The sequence below is a fragment of the Cervus elaphus genome, chromosome 12 (assembly GCF_910594005.1).
Source record: "Cervus elaphus chromosome 12, mCerEla1.1, whole genome shotgun sequence".
NCBI classification, from domain to species: domain Eukaryota; kingdom Metazoa; phylum Chordata; class Mammalia; order Artiodactyla; family Cervidae; genus Cervus; species Cervus elaphus.
This window is the reverse complement of record NC_057826.1, coordinates 27,194,496-27,218,093: the sequence shown is the minus strand read 5'-3', so window position 1 is coordinate 27,218,093 and position 23,598 is coordinate 27,194,496. Positions and strand designations below refer to the sequence as shown.

Sequence of the window (23,598 nt, the reverse complement as noted above, 5' to 3'; positions counted from 1 at the left end):
CATCTCCTGTTTGACCACTTCCAATTTGCCTTGATTCATGGACCTAACATTCCAGGGTCCTATGCAATATTGCTCTTTACAGCACCAGACCTTGCTTCCATCACCAGTCACATCCACACCTGGGTGTTGTTTTTGCTTTGGCTCCATGTCTTCATTCTCTCTGGAGTTATTTCTCCACTGATCTCCAGTAGCATATTGGGCACTTACCAATCTGGGAAGTTCATCTTTCAGTGTCCTATCTTTTTGATTTTTCGTACTGTTCATGGGGTTCTCAAGGGAAGAATACTGAAGTGGTGTGCCATTCCTTTCTCCAGTGGACCTCATTTTTCAAAACTCTCCACCATGACCCATCTAGCTTGAGGGGCCCTCCAAAGAAAGGACATTAAGTATAGGTTAAAGAGACACCAAGAAAATAGAATGAACAAGATCAGTTTTGAAGGATAGTAGGGAGAGGGTGTGAAGTTAAGTCTAAACTTTGTGTTGTTGTTTAGTCACTAACTCGTGTCCAACTCTTTGTGACCCCATGGACTGTAGCCCACCAGGTTCCTCTGTTCATGGGATTTCTTAGGCAAGAATACTGGAGTGAGTTGCCATTTCCTTCTCCTATATATCAACCAACCCAGAGATCAAACCCAGGTATCCAGCACTGGCAGGAGGACTTTTTTCCTTTCTTTTTCTTTTTTATTTTACTACTGAGGCAGCAGGGAACCCCCTAAGTCTAAATTGCCAGTTAATAAAGACTATATTTTACCCTAAAATCTACATACTGTGGAACTCTAAAGTGTATAATTTAAGCCATAGACAAGTAATGTTTTACTCACTACTTAGGAAGTTTACAAGAAGACAGGCATGAGTTTTTTAAAGCAAATAACTGGTATACTTTCATAAAAATGTCTAAATTAACTAAGTTCATCATTATCACAATATGTATAGCAAACTTATCTGGTTCATAGTATAGCATCTCAAAACAGAGAAATGTGGATACAAAAGAAAATAATTTTGTGGAGCTTGGGAAAAGCCCTTTAAAGAATTTAAGTGTGAAACACTTGACTTTCAACAAAAAGTATATGGGAAGAAATTTTAGCCACAAGACTAAAGTAACATTTTCACAGATTCTCAAAATAAAAGAATATTATTTATTCACATGTCAGATTTCTTTTGGGGGGGGGGGCGATAAAAATAAGAAGCAGATATTAAGCTCTTATGCTTTTTTTGAGTAAAATTTTCAAATTTTTTGAAGAATATATGTTTTCTTTGATAATAGACAAGTGTTTATAAGAGATGAACTGATTCTAAATAACAATTCTAATTAAAATGGAATCTTTACCCAAGTAATAGAAATTACACTTTTCATATTACTGTGTTGTATTGTGTTGTGTTGTGTGTGTGTGCTCAGTCTTGCCCAACTCTCTGCAGACTCCATGGACTATAGACCACCAGGCTCCTAAGTCCATGGAGTTTTCCAGGCAAGGATACTTCAGTCAGGTTGCCATTTACTACTCCAGGGGATCTTCCTCACCCAGGGATTGAACTTGTGTCTCCTGTATTGGAGGCAGATTCTTTATCACTGTGTTACCTGGGAAGCCATTTTATATTATTAAGTTCATTTAATTCGGTCTCTTTCTTCTTCTCTTATGCCTTCTTCCTTCAACTTAAAAACAACATCTAAGCTTCTGTTCAAACTCTACATAAATAAGCATGGTTCTCTTGGGAACTTAAAGTTACATTTAACAGACTTAGACATAGATTGCCTTAGATTAATAACTCTAACCATATGATTTTAGTAATCAGTGAAAAGAGAAAAGTCAAAATATGAATGCAGCAAATCAACTATTTCAGAAGACAGGTCTAAAGTTAGTGGGGAAATGCCATTTGTATAGTCTCTGTAAGGTACAGTATACTTTGTCAGACACTTAAAAGTAATCTGGTTAATTTAGGCATACCAACAAATCTGTTCACATTAAGTAATTATAGGGTAAAAACTAAAATGCAAGAAGATATTAAAGCACATACAATATTATGTATGCATCATGAACTTAATTTGGAATTCTTTGTGTTTTATAAAAAGCGGGAAGGTCAAAAGAAAAAAAAGTGGAGGTGTAAGAACTGAAAGAACTTCAATTTAGAAAAAGACATGAACTGCAATTATCTTCATGTGCCCTATTTAGAAAACATCTTGAAGCCATCTCTCCATGTTAAAAGAGAAGGTATTTATTGACTATATTTTTATCTTTCCACGAATTAGTTCTGCCTCAGAACTTATTCATTAAACACCTTAACACTTTTGACACATTAAAGAATTATGGAGCTACCAAGAGACAGTTGAGAGGCAAAGATTCAACAGAATGAACTGCACCTGGTTTTTGGATTCAGAGATTTTAATTAATTTTAAAATGACCTCACCTATACTTTTCAACTGGCAAATAAATCAGCATAAGAGAGAGCAAGGCCTACTTATTTCTCCTATCAGATCAACTTAGACAAATTCTCATTTTTCTGAGGTATATGCAGATGGGGGAGGGGATGCAGTTTCTGTCTGACCCTCAACAAGGGTTGTGATGAAAAATAAAAGAAATCAATGTTAAAAGTCACAATTGAGCTGACGATAAAATAGTTACAAATATCTGTGTACCAAATAACACAGTAATAAACATTATAAATAGCAAACTACAGTAAATACAAAGAGACATAGATACAACACATTAATAATAAAATAACATGTCACGCTCAGTTCCAGGATAGATGAAGAGGAAAAAAAATAAGTAAAGATACAGAAAACCTAATTAACTTACTCAATAAGGTTGAAAATCTTGATATATGCCAAACTTCCTGTGCTGATAACTCTTGCAACTTTTCATTAAGTTTGCATATTTCAAAATTAGACTACCAAAAAATTAGAAATAAGAAAAAATAGGATTATAAAAAGAATGAACAGTCAGCATAGTGTCAGAAGTAATGTGGATGAGTTACTCCTTTTCCCTCTCCCTCCCCTAAAACATTGTTAAACATCTCAAGTGTTAAACAAAAAACAAAAATCCTTTCTAATTATAAAATAAAGTATTGTTGGCTTAGAAAAGTCTGAAAACATGCATCCCCAGTGGAAACCACACTGAGGTTGAAGTCACACAACAAAGCTGGTGAGACAATCTGCAAGTCAAGAAGCTGGTTCATTAAGAAAGACCCTTCTGGCAGGTTCCAGGCCCCTTAGATGAAGCACAGGTGGCAACAGACACAGGCTTCAGCAGGCTCATAGGTGGAACCTATAAGCCATGTGAGCACAAGAGCGCGTGTCTGGACCATGGCAGACACACTCCTTGGGGCGTGTGGTGCAAGCATCTCTCACATGTGACATCACACACCGTCTCCTGCAGAAAGTCACTATGAGTCCACACTCCGACTCCACAGTCTCCTCAGACTGCCTTCCTATAAAGCCAGATTGGTAGAAGGTGCAACACCAAGGCAGAGTTCTCAAAGCTTTTCTCCACAACTATCTTGTCACTGATGATCCAAATCACAGACACCATGAGGATGTGAGTTTGGCCAGCACTAGGGTACCTAGGTGACCCTTTGAGCCTCTCCAGCATCACACCTTCCCACACCCCTTCCCCCGCACTTATTTCTTCCTTGGAAGATCACTTTCAGGGCAATTTTTGTTTTTAAACATAAACATTTTGATTGCCTTTTGGCTGAGCTAATCTTTGTTAGAGACCCACAGAATAAAGGAAAGAAAGATTGCCAGAGAGGTATACATGTAACTTAATTCATTAAACCAAGAGATGAAAAAATCTCTGAAATATCCATATTTTTGAGAAGGATAAACAAAAAGCATTCATTCAAAGAAATAAAATATGACAAATATATGATGAAACTGGACCAATACCCAGAGGCCCTGTGTTCATTTTTACTGTGTCATTGGGCAAAACTAGCTACCATTTTATTTTAAAATGAAAAGAAAATGCATTTTGTCTGTTTCACTGAGCAAATGATTCTAGCTTAGCAGACCTAGCCCAGAGGCACTGCACTCAGGGCTTTCTCAATCCATCTTTTTAGAAAAGAGGCTAGCAAGGTGAAGCTGTGATGAAGAAAATGGGGCAAAACAAATGACAATGAATGCACAGTCTAGGAAATTTATCACAACAGTACTCATTGTAATATATTTGATGTCTGCTATCCCACTTACCATTGACATGAACATGTAGGAAAAAATATACCTGTTTTGGGCTTGTGTTTTATCATCTTCTTTAAGCAAACAAGAATTGTTGTAGTGTGTATATGCTACATTTTACCACGAAGGATTGTTCTGGTGAAAAGTACACTTTTTATACGTATTATATAACTCCTTTATGCTCCAGGAAACAAAGCAGACCACACACTATGCAACATTAAACACACCCAGAGTACTGATTCTAAGAGCTGCATGCATTTTTCTAACCAAACAAAAAAATAAATAAAAATAAAAATAGCTTCTAAAAGAAGTTTATGCATAAATGTAATATTATTTCTCAACAGTTAAAGAAAGTTTTACAAACAATAGTATTCAGTCATTTGCATACTTGAACTATTTTTTGTAACGCTTACAAATTTATTGAACCTGTTTTCTTAGGAAGAGTCATTGTTTCTCCATTCTCAATTCTGTCTTTTTCAGGTAGTCGTGCTTTTTGAACCAATCCTTCATTTTGGGGGCTGGATTTTGCTTTTGCAGTTTCTAAAATAAACCAGTCAATCTTTTACTTATGAGAATAAGTAGCATTCAAGCTATGGTAGGTTGACCTCAGTAGCTAAAAAATCCAATAGTTTAAAAATTGAGCTCATTTTTCATGAGACAGAAGCCATGAAAAACGTGATCAAAAGAAAGTCAACATCCTACAATTCTGACTTATTTTACTTGAAAAAACACAAGAAATGATTCTCCTCTGGCCTCATTATTGCTTCCTTTTTTATCTATGTGGACTTCATGCTGCAGATATTTGAGCAGATGATCTAAAATATCATTTAGCAATTTTTTACCAAGATAAAATGTAAAATGGATTACACTGTCCCCAAACATGCAATTTTTAAATTTTTTTTCACTCACATGTACTGTCACTGCCTTTTTTCATTAGTACAACTATATCAGGTCTCTGAATTTTAGAATAAATTTATTACTAGCCGAATAATTTTTCTCACTCATAAATACAGATGGGTAGAACCAGCTTTAAAAACCTAAGCTTACTTGCATTGTGATCATTTCAATATAACAGGTCAAATTCATCTACCTCCTCATCACTTTCCACTCATTACTTAGGTCCACTGCGAGCAAGCAGAAAGATTTGGGGAAAGGTGATCTGTACTCAAGTACTAATTCTCAGGTAACTAGCTGATGGTTCAGCCACTAAACTGGTTGACTGTTGTTGGATATATAAAGCCTCAGTTTATACATCTCTAAAGGGAAGTGTTGATCTGCAAAGGTTCTGTTGTCCCTCTGAGACAAATACTGTAGGTTACTAACCTGACAATCATTTCACAAGCCATTTTCATGCTTACCAACATGGAAGTTCAGTCACTCTAGGCTGTGATCACCTCTCCTCTAAAAGGCATTGTCGTATTGTTGCCAAAAAAGTTTAATCAAACCCTCATGCAGCCCATTAAGCTATGACCAATACTAATGTTCTTTGCTGAATTGGCATTACTAGTAGTCACTGAGATTCATCATCTCATTAGTGACCCAATTTCCAAAGTCACCCAACAATAGAAATTTCTCAGGAAAACCTGAGAAGTAAAACCTCTGAAACTGTTGCATGTTTGCTACTACATTAGGAAAGTGCACAGTACCTAAAATAGCCACCACCTCATCATCCTGGATGACTTCCAAGGATCCTGACACCACAAAGCAGAGGGCATCCACACTTTCTCCAGCATGGTAAATGAGGTCCCCAGGAGCACAGTGAATAGTTTGGAATTCTACTGCCAAGGCTCGCAGACACCCATCGCTGGCCAATCGAAAAGCAGGATGTTCATTAAAAACCTTCCGGTTTAGATGAACACAGATATCAGCTCTCATGTCCTTGGGACAGATGGAGAGGACCTGAAGAAAGTGAGAGATGAATAAGTAAGAAGAAAAAAGAGAGAAAGACTATTTCCAACAAAAAGGAATCTGACAAATACTTATTGACTACGGCACAGTCTGAAAAATGCTGTATTGAGGAAAAAGGTAACGAGACACAGCTCTACTCTGAAAGATCTAATAGTCCAGTGAGATGGGCTGATGAGCATATGGGCTATTACAACACAGCACCACGTAGGGAATCTCTGAGTGGGTATGGATCACATCATGGAGAGAAGACGGTCTTAAGACAGCTGGGAAGAGTCTCAGAAAAGAATGTATTATAATGTCATCCAAAAAAATAAATAAATAAAATAGGTCATTAACATTCATTTCAGTCTAGTTGCTACTTTATAATTTTTTTCATAACTATCTCAAAATTCAGGATAATGGACCTTACTATACATTGGAGAGGATTCATATTACCCAATTACAAGACAACAAAATCAACAAAAGCATCATTGCAATATGTCATGCAACTTGACGTGGCTGATAACAACTCCACTCTCCATATGTTTTCTTCACTCTGAAATATTTTTATTTTACTAATAAATTTATGTTCAGGGAGTTAAAGGGTATTCACAAGCCTTCTGTAAGGCTTAAAAAACTGGCATTGTCCACACTGACAGAGGTGGGCACTGCAGGCTGCATGGTAGCCCTTGTTCATTCAGGTCTTTGACTCCTAAAGACTGCTGAGAGCAACAGCAGAATTCAAGCTCCGAGCACCATTTAGAAGGGGTGATAACCAGCCCAGGTTGGATGCATGAGACAAGTGCTCAGGCCTGGGGCACTGGGAACACTCAGAGGGATCGGGTAGAGAGGGAGGTGGGAGGGGGGATCGGGATGGGGAATACATGTAAATCCATGGCTGATTCATGTCAGTGTATGGCAAAACCACTACAATATTGTAAAGTAATTAGCCTCCAACTAATAAAAATAAATGAAAAAAATAATAATAAAATAATAACAAGAAAAAAAAAGAAGGGGTGATAAATGGCAGAAACATGCTTAAAGAGACGGAGTTATAGAAATTTTATCCCCTGTAGCTTTCAGACAAGGCAATTAAAGACCCAGATTAAAATGGACATATAATCACATTATCGTCAGAGCATCATTGAGCAAGATATGATTATAGAAGTCAGGACAGTCCCTGTGAAAGGTGTATGTGCAAACTCAGAATCCTCCCCTGACTCCCTTGGTAAACTCTTCCTTATAATCAGAAATGTTTTTCTTTGATAGAATTTGAATCCCTTGAGCTGAAGTCTAAGTTGATTTGTCCTCATTAAATTATACCAAATAATGTTTTCATATGAAATAGTGTTCTTTCCTATGCTAACTGCATTTTAACCTTTAAAAAATGACCTAAGGCCTGGAATATTCCTTTCACTTGGAGCTCACTATCCATGAAAAGCAGGTTGCTTCTGTGTGTAGAAGATGAGCCACCATAAATGTAAAGACCCTTTATTAAATTATACTTTCAATATCCATCCCCTTAACCTTTCCTAATACTGTGATACCACGTCACATCACTTCAGGATCTTTGCGGATTTTTTTCTTATTCTTCTGAATTCCTACATGCAATAGTGATCAGCTCTCCTATCTTTCTGAAAGAGTTCATCTTTGAGAAAAGGAACATCTAACAGAACTATAGAAGCAGTTGGCACTTTCCACATCAATTAGTTTCCATAACAATACAATGTTTTCTTTACTATATTAACTTTCAGTGACTCCTTAAAATATTAGTCTTTCAGTGGGCACTTACTGAGCTTCTACCGTGAGGCATTTCACTGCATTAAATTTCTGGTACTAGAAGGGTAATAGGCTGTCTTTGCTTTGGCGGAGCTAACGATGAAGTAGGGGGAGGTAGGAGGTAAAAAGACAATTATAACATGGTGAGAAAAGTATGATAGGGGAATGGCCTTGGTGACATGGAAGAGTGCCTAGAGGTATCATGAAAGATCAGCCTCAGGAGGTCATAGGTCTGGTTACAGATCTACCACCTACCTTTGTAACCTAAGGCAACGTATTTATTACTCTGAATCTCATCTGTGAAATGGGATGATAGTGTTTATTTCATAGGTTCATTGTAGGAATTAAATGAAAGGATTTGAGTTTAGCCCAGTTTAGTCTTGCACATGGTAAATGTTAAAGAAAGGCTAGGCTTTGTTTTCCCTACCAAACATTTGAGTATTCCAACAAAATGTAATGCTTTTTTAGCTCTCTTTAAAAGCCGTTTGCTTTTTTTTTCATTCTCCACTCCTGCCTGAATTCTGTTTCTTGACTTTGATGAAGTTCTAGGCAGAATTAAGAAAGTATTTCTGCATGAGCCTGAATATATTTCAAGTTTTAGCTAATGTTAATATTTTCCTCAAGTTGAAAATAGAATTGGTGCTAGGGGAGCAAAAACCATAAAAGCAATTTTAAAATATATACATACATGTATAAATATTATACTGAATGGCTTAATGGTCAAACAGATCAATCTATTTCTATTTTTGTTACCTTACAGAATTTTCATTGTTTTAGATTCATTTTGGTAAGAGTCATTTTACATCCTTTTAATTGTTTCTTTCAAGATTCATGCTGAAAATGAAATCTCCCAGTATTAGCAATATTCTCCATTTAGTAGCATATCAAAAAAGGACTTTTATTACATTTTAAGTGCATCTTTCTTTTCTTCACTTTCCTTAAGACATTGACTTTTTTATTATTTTGATTCACAGTATATACTAAAGTCCAAATGTCATAAAGTGACAAATTAAAACTAAGTGTTAAATAGACCAAAGTCACACCTACAGACAAGCTCCACCCCAATCCCTTATATATAGCATGTGCTCTATCACGGTGTGTCTGTCACCGAAATATGAGCATAATCTTATTTTTTTCTGTAAATGAAAGCCTTAATAAGAATCTTTGTGCTAATGCTTGTGCTCAGTCATGTCCAACTCTCTGTGATCCCATGGACTGTAGCCCACCAGGCTCCTCTATCCATGGAATTTTCCAGGCAGGAATACTGGAGGGGTTGCCACTTCCTCCTCTAGGGGATCTTCCCGACATAGGGATTGAACCCTCATCTCTTGTGTCTCCTGCATTAGCAAGCAGATTCTTTACAACTACACCACCTGGGAAGCTAATAAACGATTTGCCTGAATGCGTGTGTGCTAAGTCACTGCAGTGGTGCCCAATTCTTTGCGACTCTAAAGACAGTAGCCCGCCAGGCTCCTCTGTCCATGGGATTCTCCATGCAAGAATACTGGAGTGGGTTATCACACCCACCTCCGGTGATCTTCCTGATTCAGGGATTGAAACTGCCTCTCTCATGTCTCCTGCATTGGCAGGCGGTTCCTTACCACTATTGCCAACTGGAAAGCCCAATAAATGTCTTATGCAAGGCAAAATTTAATTTTAAGTTATAAAATAAAACTTTCAAGATAACTGTCACACCTGGTCCATTATTCCCAATTTCAATGTACTCTGCTTTGAATGTCATATCCAATCTCTTGTCAGATAGCTCCCAACTGGGTATCTTATCAGTTCACTTCAGTCACTCAGTCATGTCCAACTCTGTGACCCTATGGAATGCAGCACAGTGGCTTCCCTGTCCATCACCAACTCCCAGAGCTTGCTCAAACACATGTCCATTGAGTCGGTGACGTCAACCAAACATCTCATCCTCTGTAGTCCCTTTCTCTTCCTGCCTTCAATCTTTCCCAGCATCAAAGTCTTTTCCAAGGAGCCACTTCTTTGCAGCAGGTGGCCAAAGTATTGGAGCTTCAGCTTCATCATCAGTCTTTCCAATGAATATTCAGGACTGAATTCCTTTACGATTGACTGGTTGGATCTCCTTGCAGCCCAAGGGACTCTCAAGAGACTTCTCCAACACCACAGTTCAGAAGTGTCAATTTTTCGGTGTTCAGCTTTCTTTATGTGAGAGGTTCAACTGTCACATCTCAACACTCACATCCACACATTACTACTGGAAAAACCATAGCTTTGACTATACAGACCTTTGATGATAAAATAATGTCTATGCTTTTTAATATGCTGTCTAGGTTGGTCATAGCTTTTCTTCCAAGGAGCAAATGTCTTTTAATTTCATGGCTGCAGTCAACATCTGCAGTGCTTTTGGAGCTGTCAAAAATAAAATCTGTCACTATTACCATTGTTTTCCAATCTATTTGCCATGAAGTGATGGGACTGGATCACAACAAACTGTGGAAAATTCTTAAAGAGATGGGAATAGCAGACCACCTGGCCTGCCTCCTGAGGATCTATATGTAGGTCAAGAAGTAACAGTTAGAACTGGACATGAAACAACAGACTGGTTCCAAATCAGGAAAGGAGTACATCAAGGCTGTATATGTCACCCTGCTTATTTAACTTATATGCAGAGTACATCATGAGAAATGTTGGACTGGATGAAGCACAAGCTAGAATCAAGATTGCTGGAAGAAATATCAATAACCTCATACAGGCAGATGACACCACACTTACAGCAGAAAGTGAAGAGTTAAAGAGTATTTGATGAAAGTGAAACAGCAGAGTAAAAAAGTTGGCTTAAAACTCAAAATTCAGAAAACTAAGATTATGGCATTGGGTCCCAACAGTTCATAGCAAATAGATGGGGAAACAATGGAAACAGTGGCAGACTATTTCTGGGGGGCTCCAAAATCACTGCAGATGGTGACTGCAGCCATGAAATTAAAAGATGCTGGCTCCTTAGAAGAAAAGTTATAACCAACCTAGACAGCATATTAAAAAGCAGACACATTACTTTTTCAACAAAGGTCCATCTAGTCAAAGCTATAGTTTTTCCAGTAGTCATATATGGATGCGAGAGTTGGACTATAAAGAAAGCTGAGCACAGAATTGATGCTTTTGAACTGTGGTGTTGGAAAAGACTCTTTAGAGTCCCTTAGACAGAAAGGAGATACAACCAGTCCATCCTAGAGGAAATCAGTCCTGAATATTCACAGGAAGGACTGATGCTGAAGCTGAAATTCCAATACTTTGGCCACCTGATGCAAAGAACTGATTCATTGGAAAAGACACTGATTCTGGGAAAGATTGAAGGCAGGAGGAGCAGGGGACAACAGAGGATGAGATAGTTGGATGGCACCACTGACTCAATGGACATGAGTTTGAGTAAGCTCCAGGAGTTGGTGATGGACAGGGAAACCTGGCGTGCTGCAGTCCCTGGAGTTGCATAGAGTTGAACATGACTGAGTGACTGAACTGAACTGATGGGACTGGATGCCATGATCTTAGTTTTTGAAAGTTGAGTTTTAAGCCAGCTTTTTCACTCTCCTCTTTCATTTTTAAGAAGCTCTTTTGTTCCTCTTCACTTTTTTCCATAAGGGTGGTGTCATCTGCATATCTGAGTTTATTGATATTTCTCCTGGCAATCTTGATTCTAGCTTTTGCTTCATCCAGCCTAGCATTTCACATGATGTACTCTAATAGTCATAAACAAGTGAAGCTACATTTCAGTAGATGATATCTAATTAGTAGTGACTTCTTTTGTTTGACTCCAGGGTTGGTTTTTTTATCCCCTCTTCATGTCCTGCTGCTGCTGCTAAGTTGATTCAGTCATGTCCAACTCTGTGCAACCCCATAGATTGCAGCCCACAAGGCTCCTCTGTCCACAGGATTCTCTAGGCAAGAATACTGGAGTGGGTTGCCATTTTCTTCTCTGTCTTCATGTCCAGTAATAATAAATCAAAGTGTATTCCTAATTAAGACAGTAAGCTTTGTCTTTGGAAGAGCTCTGGCTATGTATACGGAATCATTTTTAGAATTCTGCAAGTTCAGTTCAGTTCAGTCACTGAGTCATGTCCAACTCTTTGCAACCCCTTGGACTGCAGCATGCCAGGTTTCCCTGTCTATCACCAGCTCCAGAGCTTGCTCAAACTCATGTCCATAGAGTCGGTGATGCCATCCAACCATCTCATCCTCTGTTGTACCCTCTCCTCCTGCCTTCAATCTTTCCCAGCATCAGGGTCTTTTTAAATGAGTCATTTCTTTGCATCAGGTGGCCAAAGTACTGGAGCTTCAGCTTCATCATCAGTCTCTTCAATGAATATTTAGGACTGATTTACTTTAGGGTTGACATATTAGGATTGATATATATAAGGAATCATTTTTAGAATTCTGCAAACCAAGTATGAAAAAAGAGAAAGTATGCCATGGTCTGAAAAAAGATAACATTTTTGAGTATTTATGATACCAGTTTCATTAAACCCAAGATCAAGAGGTATCTTAACAGACAACCCTCAGACTCCAAAGAGCTAATCTCAACACTGAGACTCATATGAGTTTTACTCATAGTAAAACACAAATATCTCACTTTCTTAAAAATCTAAAGACTTGCTTCCCCACAAGATACAGCTCAGGTCCTAAGCAATCATACAAGGCTCTTTATAATGGGAACCTCTTCCAGCCACATCTCTTACTATCTTCCTTTAACCTTGCACCCAAGTCACACATTTCTTGCCTGTCTAAAGTTGGACTTGCCTTGTGGCTCAGCTGGTAAAGAATCATCCTGCAATGCAGAAGACCTGGGTTCAATCCCTGGGTTGGGAAGATCCCCTGGAGAAGCAAAAGGCTACCCACTGCAGTATTCTGGCCTGGAGTCACAGTGTCGGACACGACTGAGTGATTTTCACTTTCATTTTCAAAGTTGCCATGCTCACTTGTGGTTTTTTGCCTTTGTACAAGCTGTTCCTTTGACTGGCATACCCCATCATCTGCCTCTCTGCCTTGTCACCTCCAATCCATCCACCAAAACACATGTCATCCCTTGCTGTTTCACAAATACAATTTACACACAGCTCTATCATAGATTTTAAAATCATATAGAAGGGGAAAATGAGAGTAAGAGGTGTTGTGATCTGCATTTTTAAATAATAGCACAATAGTAACATTAAATTATCACAGAATTGAAAAGACTTAATCCTAAAGCTTTTAAACTTTTATTTACAGCAGTAGAATTATCCTTTACATTTTTAATGCAATCTTACCTTATGTCTACCTGATATATAAAGCAGATACATGTGGCATTATGCTGGCTGAAAATCTGATAGAAAAGCTGACTCCAGGCAGGGCTCCAGAGGACACATTCATTCATTTAACTCAAAGCATAAGCTCTGGTTATATACTAGCCACATGCAGGCTACTATGCAGGCCCTCCAGATCTGTGAGATAAAACTCTCATGGTGCCTATCTTCCTGGAGCTTCCAGTCAGGAACAGTTTGAAAAATCACTGTTTCTAGTCCAGTGCCCCATTTTACAGAAAGGTATCTGATATGCTCAAGGCCTCTCAATAAATTAGCAAAGCCTAAAACTTTTGAGTTCCAGCTCTTAAGCCAATGCTCCCAAGTAAAGCTCAACCAGGATTAAAATGCAACATCTGGCACTTTCTGATGTTCTCTGGTTCTTAGTGTATTACAGAAGTAAAACTGCTGATTTCTGAAAATCAAAGTCCGATTAATCAAACTAGTTTATTAGGAAATCAGTAATGCCACCACCACCATCACTGAACAGCCTCAGTTTCTTTGCAAATTTGTTTCTGATTCTCACTAAACATTTTATTTTAACTCCATTTGTATTGCATACAAAGTGTGTTGGTAAAGACATGAAGATTCACTGACAAATTATTAGTTTATCTTATTACCATTTGCCAAAGGGAAGGCATCTTATTCCATACATAAGTTTTAGCATATGTATTGGAAATATCTGAACTAGATATTAGTATGAAAGTGAAAGTGTTAGTCACTCAGTTGTGTCCCTGTCTGACTCTGCAACACCATGGACCGTAGCCCACAAGTCTCCTCTATCCATGGAATTCTCCAGGTAAGAATACTGGAGCTGGTAGTTATTTTCTTCTCCAGGAGATCTTCCTGACCCAGGTATTGAACCCAATCTCCTGCTTTCTGGCACATTCTTTACCATCTGAGGCACCAGGAGGTCCAGATTATATCATAAAGAGAAAATTTGATAAATGTCATTCAGGTAGGTCCCCTCCCCCAACAATTTCATCCTTTGTGGTATTGGTGTTTAGAAGAAGCTTAGAAGAGAGACCTAAATACTTTCACTAGAAACCAAGAAGTTAAATCAAGATTCTCTGAGGAAATGATTGACTAGAGTCAAAGGAAGAAGGTTGGTTCTCTCTAATTCATTCTGTGAATATACTTTAAAATGTATTTTAATACTCATCATACAAAACATGGGAAGTCAAAAAACTATAAAGAACACAGAATTTCTTCATTATTTATACATATTTATGCACATACAGGGGCTTCCATGGTGGCTCAGATGGTAAAGAATCTGCCTGCAATGCAGATCCATGTGGAACTAGTTGAAAAGAATTCACCTGCCAATGTAGGAGATATTCCATCCCTGGGCTAGAAGATGCCCTGGAAGAGGACATGGCAACACACTCCAATATTCTTGCCTGGAGAACCCCAAGGACAGACAAGCCTGGTGGGCTGCAGCCTATGCGGTCACAAAGAGTTGGACACAACAGAGTACACATATACACATGTAGAATATTTTTATAAAACCTGAGTCTCTAAAGTTTTATTTCAGGTTATAATCACTCAGCGTCATGTTATAATCACTTCCCACGCCATGAAATACTGATTCCAAAACATAATTTGAATCACTGCAAAATAATTCCTAATATAATTATAACACAATTCACTTAACCATTATATTATAATCGGATGTTGAGATTTTTAGTTTTCCCTTTCATAAATCAAGTCATAACAAATACCCTGTACCTTTTTCTTTTCTAGTCATCAACACTTTATATCAGATTGTCTTAAGGACAGCAATTTTAGAAGTAAAATTACTGAGCAAAGTATAAAAACATTTTTAAGGCTCTTGCCAAATTGTTTCCCAGAAAATTAGTACCAAATTACACTTTGACTGGTAATATATGATTGTATCTTACAGGATTTTAGAATCTGTCTCTAAAATCTCTTACTTGCATTTGAAAGAGAAACAAATGGCAATTTCATCTGAAACAAAAGAACTGTAAAGTTATTGAGACAGGGGCTGGAGAGCTTTAGTTTTAGTGGAGGTATCTCCTACCACTGCTCCTGAATTCAGTGACCACAGATGGACCGCTTCCAATTCATCTTCAACAAATTTTTAATGTGAAAATGGGGATAATAAGTACAATTGCATTTTAAGTGCCTGAAGGTAGTGAACTAAACAAGGCTCCCTCTTGACGTCTCTTAACTTCTTTAAAATATTTTACTGTTTATCTATAAAATCTTATATCTAAGATTTTAAATCTTATTTTAAATCTTATCTTATCTTAAATCTAAATCAGTAATAATATAGTGCTAGTTATTTTTAATAATAGTTGATTACTGAAAATGATCTCCCAGTTTTCTCTTTTAAAACAATGGAATAAATACATTGATGACATTTTGATTGGCATTAAAGTCGTCATTCACATTCTTCAAAATTCCTTCTACCTTTGTTGCAATTAAGTTATGCCCTGCTAATTAATCTCTGTTCACCAGTCCAACTTAATTAGTATTAAGTTAGTGAAAATTAGTTCAAAATGTCAAGCAAATGACATTTGCACTTAAAACATTTTTACAATCCTTCCTGGGAATGAAAAGCTCAAGACTACCAACAAGTGAAGCAGTGGTCTCTGCAGGGATTCAATTCTCATTCACTTTATGGGAATAAAAGAAAGCTCACCTTATTTTATTTATTTATTTTTTTACTTTTTGAGTATAGCCAAGCAGCCACGTGGACCAAAGGAGAGCAGCTGACTGGATGTTAGTCTGCCAATTGCTGGGGTATCAAAACCCCTACAGAATTAACTCAGATAAATGTAATAAAATAAAACCAAAGTAAATTAATTTCCATTATTTAAAAGTAAAAGGACATTTTTAGCAACGGAGACTGCTATAACCTTTGAATTATTATAGGTTAAAATGCATAGGTTTCAATTTACAGATAAATTTTCTGTGACGAGACTTCACATACAAAAGTGAGACATAAGGTTTTTGTTTAAAATATACAGAAAAACACTCCCACCAAGCTTTTCCTGGTCTTCGTTTTCCAGCAAAATGAGCAGTGAAAAAAAAAACAAATAGCAATTGTTATCAATTTTTAACTAGTGAAAGCTACTGTTTGGGACTATTAACTTTCCAAATGTAGGGCTCTGACAAAATTTAGAGTTTCTGTTGTTCTCTATCTCATCTCTGTACTTTTACATGTGCATAGGAAAAGGAGTACGTCAAAGCTCTATGTTGTCACCCTACTTATCTAACTTCTATGCAGAGTACATAATGAGAAACCCTGGGCTAGAGGAAGCACAAGCTGGAATCAAGATTGCCAGGAGAAATATCAATAACCTTAGATGTGCAGATGACACCACCCTTATGGCAGAAAGTGAAGAAGAACTAAAGAGCCTCTTAATGAAAGTGAAAGAGGAAACTGAAAAAGCTGGCTTAAAGCTCAATATTCAGGAAACTAAGATCATGGCATCCAGTCTCATCACTCCATGGCAAATAGAAGGGGAAACAGTGGAAACACTGGCTGACTTTATTTTTATGGGCTCCAAAATCCCTGCAGATGGCAGTTGCAGCCATGAAATGAAAAGATGCTTACTCCTTGGAAAGTTATAACCAACCTAGACAGCATATTAAAAAGCAGAGACATTACTTCGTCAACAAATGTCCGTCTAGTCAAGGTTATGGTTTTTCCAGTAGTCATGTATGGATGTGAGAGTTGGACTATAATCAAAGCTGAGCACTGAAGAACTGATGCTTTTGAACTGTGGTTTTGGAGAAGACTCTTGAGAGTCCCTTGGACTGCAAGGAGATCAAACCAGTCCATCCTAAAAGAGATCAGTCCAGGGTGTTCATTAGAAGGACTGATGTTGAAGCTGAAACTCCAATACTTTGGCTACCTGATGCAAAGAGCTGACTCATTTTAAAAGACCCTGATGTTGGGAAAGATTCAAGGCAGGAGGAGAAGGGGATGACAGAGAATGAGATGATTGGATGACATCACCAACTCAATGAGCATGAGTTTGGGTAGGCTCTGGAAGTTGGTGATGGACAGGGAGGCCTGGCGTGCTGCTGTTCATGGGGTTGCAAGGAGTCGGACATGACTGAGTGACTGAACTGAGCTGAACTGAATATAACTAAATAAGAATACTTTTCCACATGTGAAAATATTTTCTAAAATTAGATTTTAGAAGTAATTTGATTAATTATCCAGTGACTAGAAACAATCTGGCCATGATCTTTTTAAAAGTCACCCATGACAAATGATGTTCTTGGTGTCTTTAAAAGAAGGAGTTCCTCTCATATGTTGTGGATGGAAATGAATTACCTGATTATATTGACAAAACTGAATATATATATATATATATGTGTGTGTGTGTGTATATATATAAAATCAGTCACTAAGTTGTGTCCAACTCTCTGTGACACCATGGACTGTAGCCTGCCAGGTTCCTCTATCATTGGAATTGTCCAGGCAAGAGTACTGGAGTGAGTTGCCATTTCCTACTCCAGGGGATCTTCCCGACCCAGGGATCTAACCCTCATCTCCTGCATTGATAAGGAGATTCTTTACCACTGTGCCACACACACACACACACACACATATATGTATATACTTTACTCAAGGATTGCAAGATCAGACCAATCAATCCTAAAGAAAATCAACCCTGAATATTCATTGGAATGACTGATACTGAAACTGAAACTCCAAAATTTTGGCCATCTAATGTGAAGAGCCAACTTATTGCAAAGAAGTGGGTGGCGGAGGATGAGATCATTAAGTAGCATCACTGACTCAACAGACATGAATTTGAGCAAACTCGGGAGATAGCGAAGGTCAGGGAAGACTGGAGTGCTACACTCCATGGGGTTGCAAAGAGTCGGACATGACTTTGCCACTCAATAATAACAGTCCATCCTAAAAGAGATCAGTCCAGAGTGTTCATTGGAAGGACTGATGTTGAAGCTGAAACTCCAATACTTTGGCCACCTGATGCAAAGAGCTGACTCATTTGAAAAGACCCTGATGCTGGGAAAGATTGAAGGCAGGAGGAGAAGGGATGACAGAGGATGAGATGGTTGGATGGCATCACGGACTCAATGGATATGAGTGTGGGTAGGTTCCAGGAGTTGGTAATGGACAGGGAGGCCTGGAGTGCTGTGGTCAATGGGGTCACAGAGTCAGACATGACTGAGCAACTGAACTGAACTGAATGACAAAAGTACTTCATTCACTAATTTTACTTCTAAAAATGCTGTCCTTAGAAAATCTAATATAGGTAGAGGGTATTTGACATGGCTTTATATATACTTATGGTGACAATTATTTCTAGAATGAAACATTATTTTATAACTCTAACACTTAGATATATAATAAATAGCAATGTATGAATGTGTAAAATGACTCAGTACTATAAAACCAGAAATGTTTCAAAGAACACCAAGCTTTTCCACTCACTCTCCCAATATGCTGACATTTATCAGACTAGACACAGATCAGTATGTTCTTAGTAAATAAAGCCTGCTTTGTTATTATTTATAGTTGAAATGGGATAGCAATACCAGACAGAGCTTCCTTATAATTATACCCTTCACTATTAGTAACATGTCTCAGGTATTTAGCTCTCTGGGACCACTAGAACAAACAAAAAATGTATAGTTACTTGAATATTTACATGCTCAAGTATTCCTCTTAAATTTTCTATGGCAGTATTTCATGCATAAGTAAGCTATAAGAAAAAACATACAGACTATATTAAAAGCAATTTTTAAAAACTTATATAATAAATACAATTTTAAAAGTTAAGAAAATGAAATATAAGCTTAGATTGAAAGAAGATATTTGTCACACAGGTATCTTTCAAAGGAGACATATCCAAGATAAAATGAAAAACTTCTTCAAATCAATAGGAAATAGGCAGAGAACCTAATTTACAAAAAAAGAAAGAAAGAAACTTACGAGTTGGGCAACTACAATAGAGATTACCTAAACAATGTGATTTTTAAAGGTTTTCAAAATCATTAAATATGAGGAAATGCAAATTAAAGCCACAATTAGATGTCAATATACACACACACAGACTACAATGGCTTAAATGTAAAAGGTTGCCAATATACCAAGAATATACCAAGAACATGGAGAACATATGGAGCAACTGGTCTATCAGGTATTCTAGTGGGAATGTCAAATAATATCACTTTCAAGACTCTTTGACAACTTCTTAATAAAACCAAACTCCTACCAATACTACAACTCATCAATTTAATTCCTATGAATATACACTACAGAAGTCTGTAAATATGTTCACTAAAAGAAATTTCATAGTATGTTTATATATAACAGCCCCAACTTAGAACCAACCCTCATCTCCATCAGCCATAGAATGAAGATGGCACCTTTGATATATCCATATAATTAAATACTACATATATACTGTATGATTCCACTTATATGAAGTTTAGCATCAAAATAGTGGTTACAACAAACAACTCAAACGTCCATCAATGGATAAATGAATAATCAAAATGTAGTAAATTCATGCAAGAGAATATTATTTACTCATTAAAAAGAAAGAAAGTACTGATACATATTGTAACATGGATAAAATTGGAAGACATGCTAAATGAAATAAACCAGTCACAAAAGGCCACATATTATATGAATATGATTCCACTTATAAGAAATGTCCAGAATTAGCAAATCCATAGAGACAGAGAGTAGATTAGTCCTTTCCAAGGGCTTGGGGGAGGGGATAATAGAAAGTTATCGCTAAAGGGGCTGAAGTTTATTTTCCAGGTGATGAAAATGTTCTGGAGGGTGGTGATGGGTACACAGCATTGTTAATCTACTAAAAGTTGTACATTTTTAAATGGTGAATTTTATATGTGAATTATATCTCAATTTTTAAAGCTGATTACTTTGGAGTGGGGAAAGTGAAATATGCACATGAAAGTGAAAGTGTTAGTCCCTCAGTTGTGTCCGACATTTGCAACCATATGGACTGTAGCTCCCCAGGCTCAGTCCATGAAATTCTCCAGGGAAAACTACTAGAATGGGTAAACATTCCTTTTACCTGGGCGTGGCATGGGATGAGACTTTCTGAGTGATAAAAATGTTTTTATCTTGATCTAAGTAGCAGTTATATGGTATATACATATATAAAACATATTGATCTCTATGCCTATGATTTGTATGCATTATGTGTGTGTATGTATGGGTGTGTCAGACAAAACACTATATGGAAAATAATTACTGTCACCAGTTTGTAACCACTAAAAATATTAGCATTAGACAAATTTGGATAGAATTAAGTTGTACCACATATGAGATAGAACAGGAGACACGACTAATTTCATTAAATAATTACATAGTATTGGTATAGAGTGTCTTTTATATGTTAGACGTATAGGAGATGGCATTAATAGTTACAGTTTCTGCATGCAAGTTGCTTGCCTATCTCACCAGAAAAGTAAGACACACTCACTACTCAGTCAAAGTTACAGGGAAAGGTAAGCAATTTGCAAAAAATGAAGCCAGCTTTAGAGGAAATAATTGGCAGCAGCTCAGAGGAGGGTATAATTAAGGAATGTTTGAGGGAAAGTGAGCTGGTCCATGAAGGCCAAACCAAAGTGAGACTTGGCTATTTTACAATTAATCAATCTTATGAGTGTGAAACCTCTTTTTCACTTTACATAATTGAAACAACTTTTCTTAAATTATTGGTGCAACATAATGAATTTTTTTTTAGAACATAATGAATTTCTATCACTAAATGTAATGTCTACCGTCTTAAGTTTGTATCAATGCTATTCTTAAGACCTGAAAACAGAATAGTAAATACTGCTAGTTATTTGTCTACTTAATAGTATATATGTTGTCATGGTGACTAAACTGTTACAATGTTTTAGGACCAAAAATAAACTGTTCTTACTTACTTTTTTTTCTTACTTACTTTTCTTACTAAATGAGTGCATTTAGTAGCACAGGGGAAATACATGTTTTTTTGTAAGTTTAAGAAATTCTGTCAAAACTCATTAGTATTCTGCAATATTCCAGAAACCAAATTATCATCTCTTTGATATAGCATGTTATGTTGACACTATTAAAAGGATTTCGGGGAAATTAACCCAAAATTAATTTTGATTTATGTGTTTATTACTTACATCGATATTTGTCACCAATGTCTTCATTGCTGAGAAACCAGACATGTCAGTAATCAAACTTGCAATTTTCATCATCCAGAAAACAGCCATGAATACAAGAGTAAGTAAAACTGCCCATGAAAAGAAGACTTTCAAGCATATGATATATGACTCAGAGGTCGCTTGATTCTTTTTTTTAACCATATATTGAATTCAACCATTCTTTTTTTTTAACCATTCAATATGGAATGTTTATTGAACACTATTATTTTTGTACATTATGATTTAATTTTCATAGGCACCCCATGAAGTAGGTACCACTATTGTTCATCTCCACTTCACAGATGATTTCACTTGATTGTTCAAGGAACTCTACCAGAGTCCCAGATCTTGCAAACATGATCAAATTTGACAAATCAAAGATAGCAAATTATTAGAAATTTTGCAGGCAGTGCATGCTGACTGTGAGGAAAAGCAATAGACGAGAGCTGAGAGCCAAAGAAATAGTCAAGAAACTAAAACATAATGATGAACAGGTGGAGATGAAAACTTAAATCATAGTATCATCTATAATCTATAAAATAGCAAATCTGTCAAAATATGGACAGGATCTATATTCTGAAAATTACGAGATGTTGATGAAGAAAATCAAAGAACATCTAAAGTAGTGGAGAGATATGCAATATTAGTGAATTAGAGGACTCAACATATTAATAGTAATGAATTGGGTAATTCACCCCAAATTTAGCTATAAGTTTAATGCAATTCCTATCAAAATTCCAGCAAAGTTTCTTGGTAGACATAGACAAGCTTATTCTTAAATGTAAACAGAAAAGTGTAATATCTAGAATAGCTAAGAGCATTGAAAAAGGAACAAGGTAGTAGGAATCACTCTATCCAGTGTTATGGCATATTCTATCACAGCAATGAAGACAGCATGATACTGGCAAATATAGTCTTTTCAACAAATGGTGCTGGAAAAATTGGACATACATTGGGGAAAAAAGCCAACTTCAACCTAAATGTTACATCTTACACAAAACTTAACTCAAATGCATCATGGACTTAAATATAAAATGCAAGACTATAAAACTTGAAGAGACTGAAAAAACAAACTACGAACTGGAAAAAAAAAATACTTACACATATCCAACAAGAGACAAATATCAAAAATATATAAAAAGTACCAAAACTCAATGTTTAAAAAAAATCCATTTAGAAGAAAGACATGAAAGATGTTTTACTAAAGAGACTATACAGATAAAACCTAAGCACATGAAAGTATGTTCACCATGATTAGCCATTATGAAAATAGAAATGAAACCCACAATGTAGTATCATTGTACACCTAATATAAGAAACATGATGACCCCAAATGATGAGAAGATGCAAAGAAACTAGTTTGTCCATATAATGCTGGTGAGTATACAAAATTGTATATCTACTCTGGCAGTTTCATACAAAACTAAACATGTGCTTAACATATGACCTAACAATTACACTCTAGGCATTTATCCCAGAAAAATGAAAATTAATGTCCACACAAAAACCTGCCCACAAACGTTTATAGTTCTATTTGTAATAACTCCAAATGGAAACAATGTAAATTTTCTTCAGTGAGCAAACAGTTGAACAAACTGTAGTAAATCTATGCCATAGCATCCATTCAGTAATAAAAAGGAACACAACTAGCAATACATGCAAGAATTTAGATAGATCTCAAGGGAATTATGCATAATGAAAGAAGCTAACCTTATAAATTTACATGGTTCTATGTATACAGCATTCTTGAAATGACAATATTAAAGTGCTGGAAAACAGATTAGTGGTTGCCAGGATTTAGGAAGGTGCAGGGGACGGAGGTGACTGTGGAAGTGAAGTGATCCCAGTGATGGAACTGCCCTGTACCTTGACTGTGGCGGTGGTTGCATGAATTTATGCTTGTGATAAAATTGTTTGTTGTAGAACCAATCACACATACACACACTCACACACACACTTACACAAAATTAGTGTGTGTAAACTGGTGAAATTTCAATAAAGTTGATGATTCATATCAACGTCAACTTCCTATTTATATGGTAAACTGGGTGAAAGATAGATTCTCTCTGTTATTTCTTACAACTGCATGTGATCTACAATTATCTCAAAATAAATTTTTTTAAATAAAGTTACGAGTTTTGTATTAACAAAAACTAAAAGCTTTTTTCTCTCCCTTTCCAGGAAGGGACAACTATCCCTTCAAACAACCATTGTCTCTAGAACATCAGCTAATAACAGAGTATTGCATTTGGTGACATTAATACACTTTTATTAAGCATTACTTTTCATGAAGCC

General features: G+C 36.6%; 1 protein-coding gene across 1 annotated transcript in view; it reads right to left on the bottom strand.

Annotated features, from left to right (window-relative positions):
* Nucleotides 1-23,598, bottom strand: part of KCNH5 (potassium voltage-gated channel subfamily H member 5) — a 348,488-nt gene that overhangs the window by 85,964 nt on the left and 238,926 nt on the right. The window contains exon 9 of the mRNA XM_043920302.1: nt 5,812-6,064. Within this exon, the coding sequence (XP_043776237.1) occupies nt 5,812-6,064 (253 nt within the window). The remainder of the gene's footprint in view (nt 1-5,811; nt 6,065-23,598) is intronic.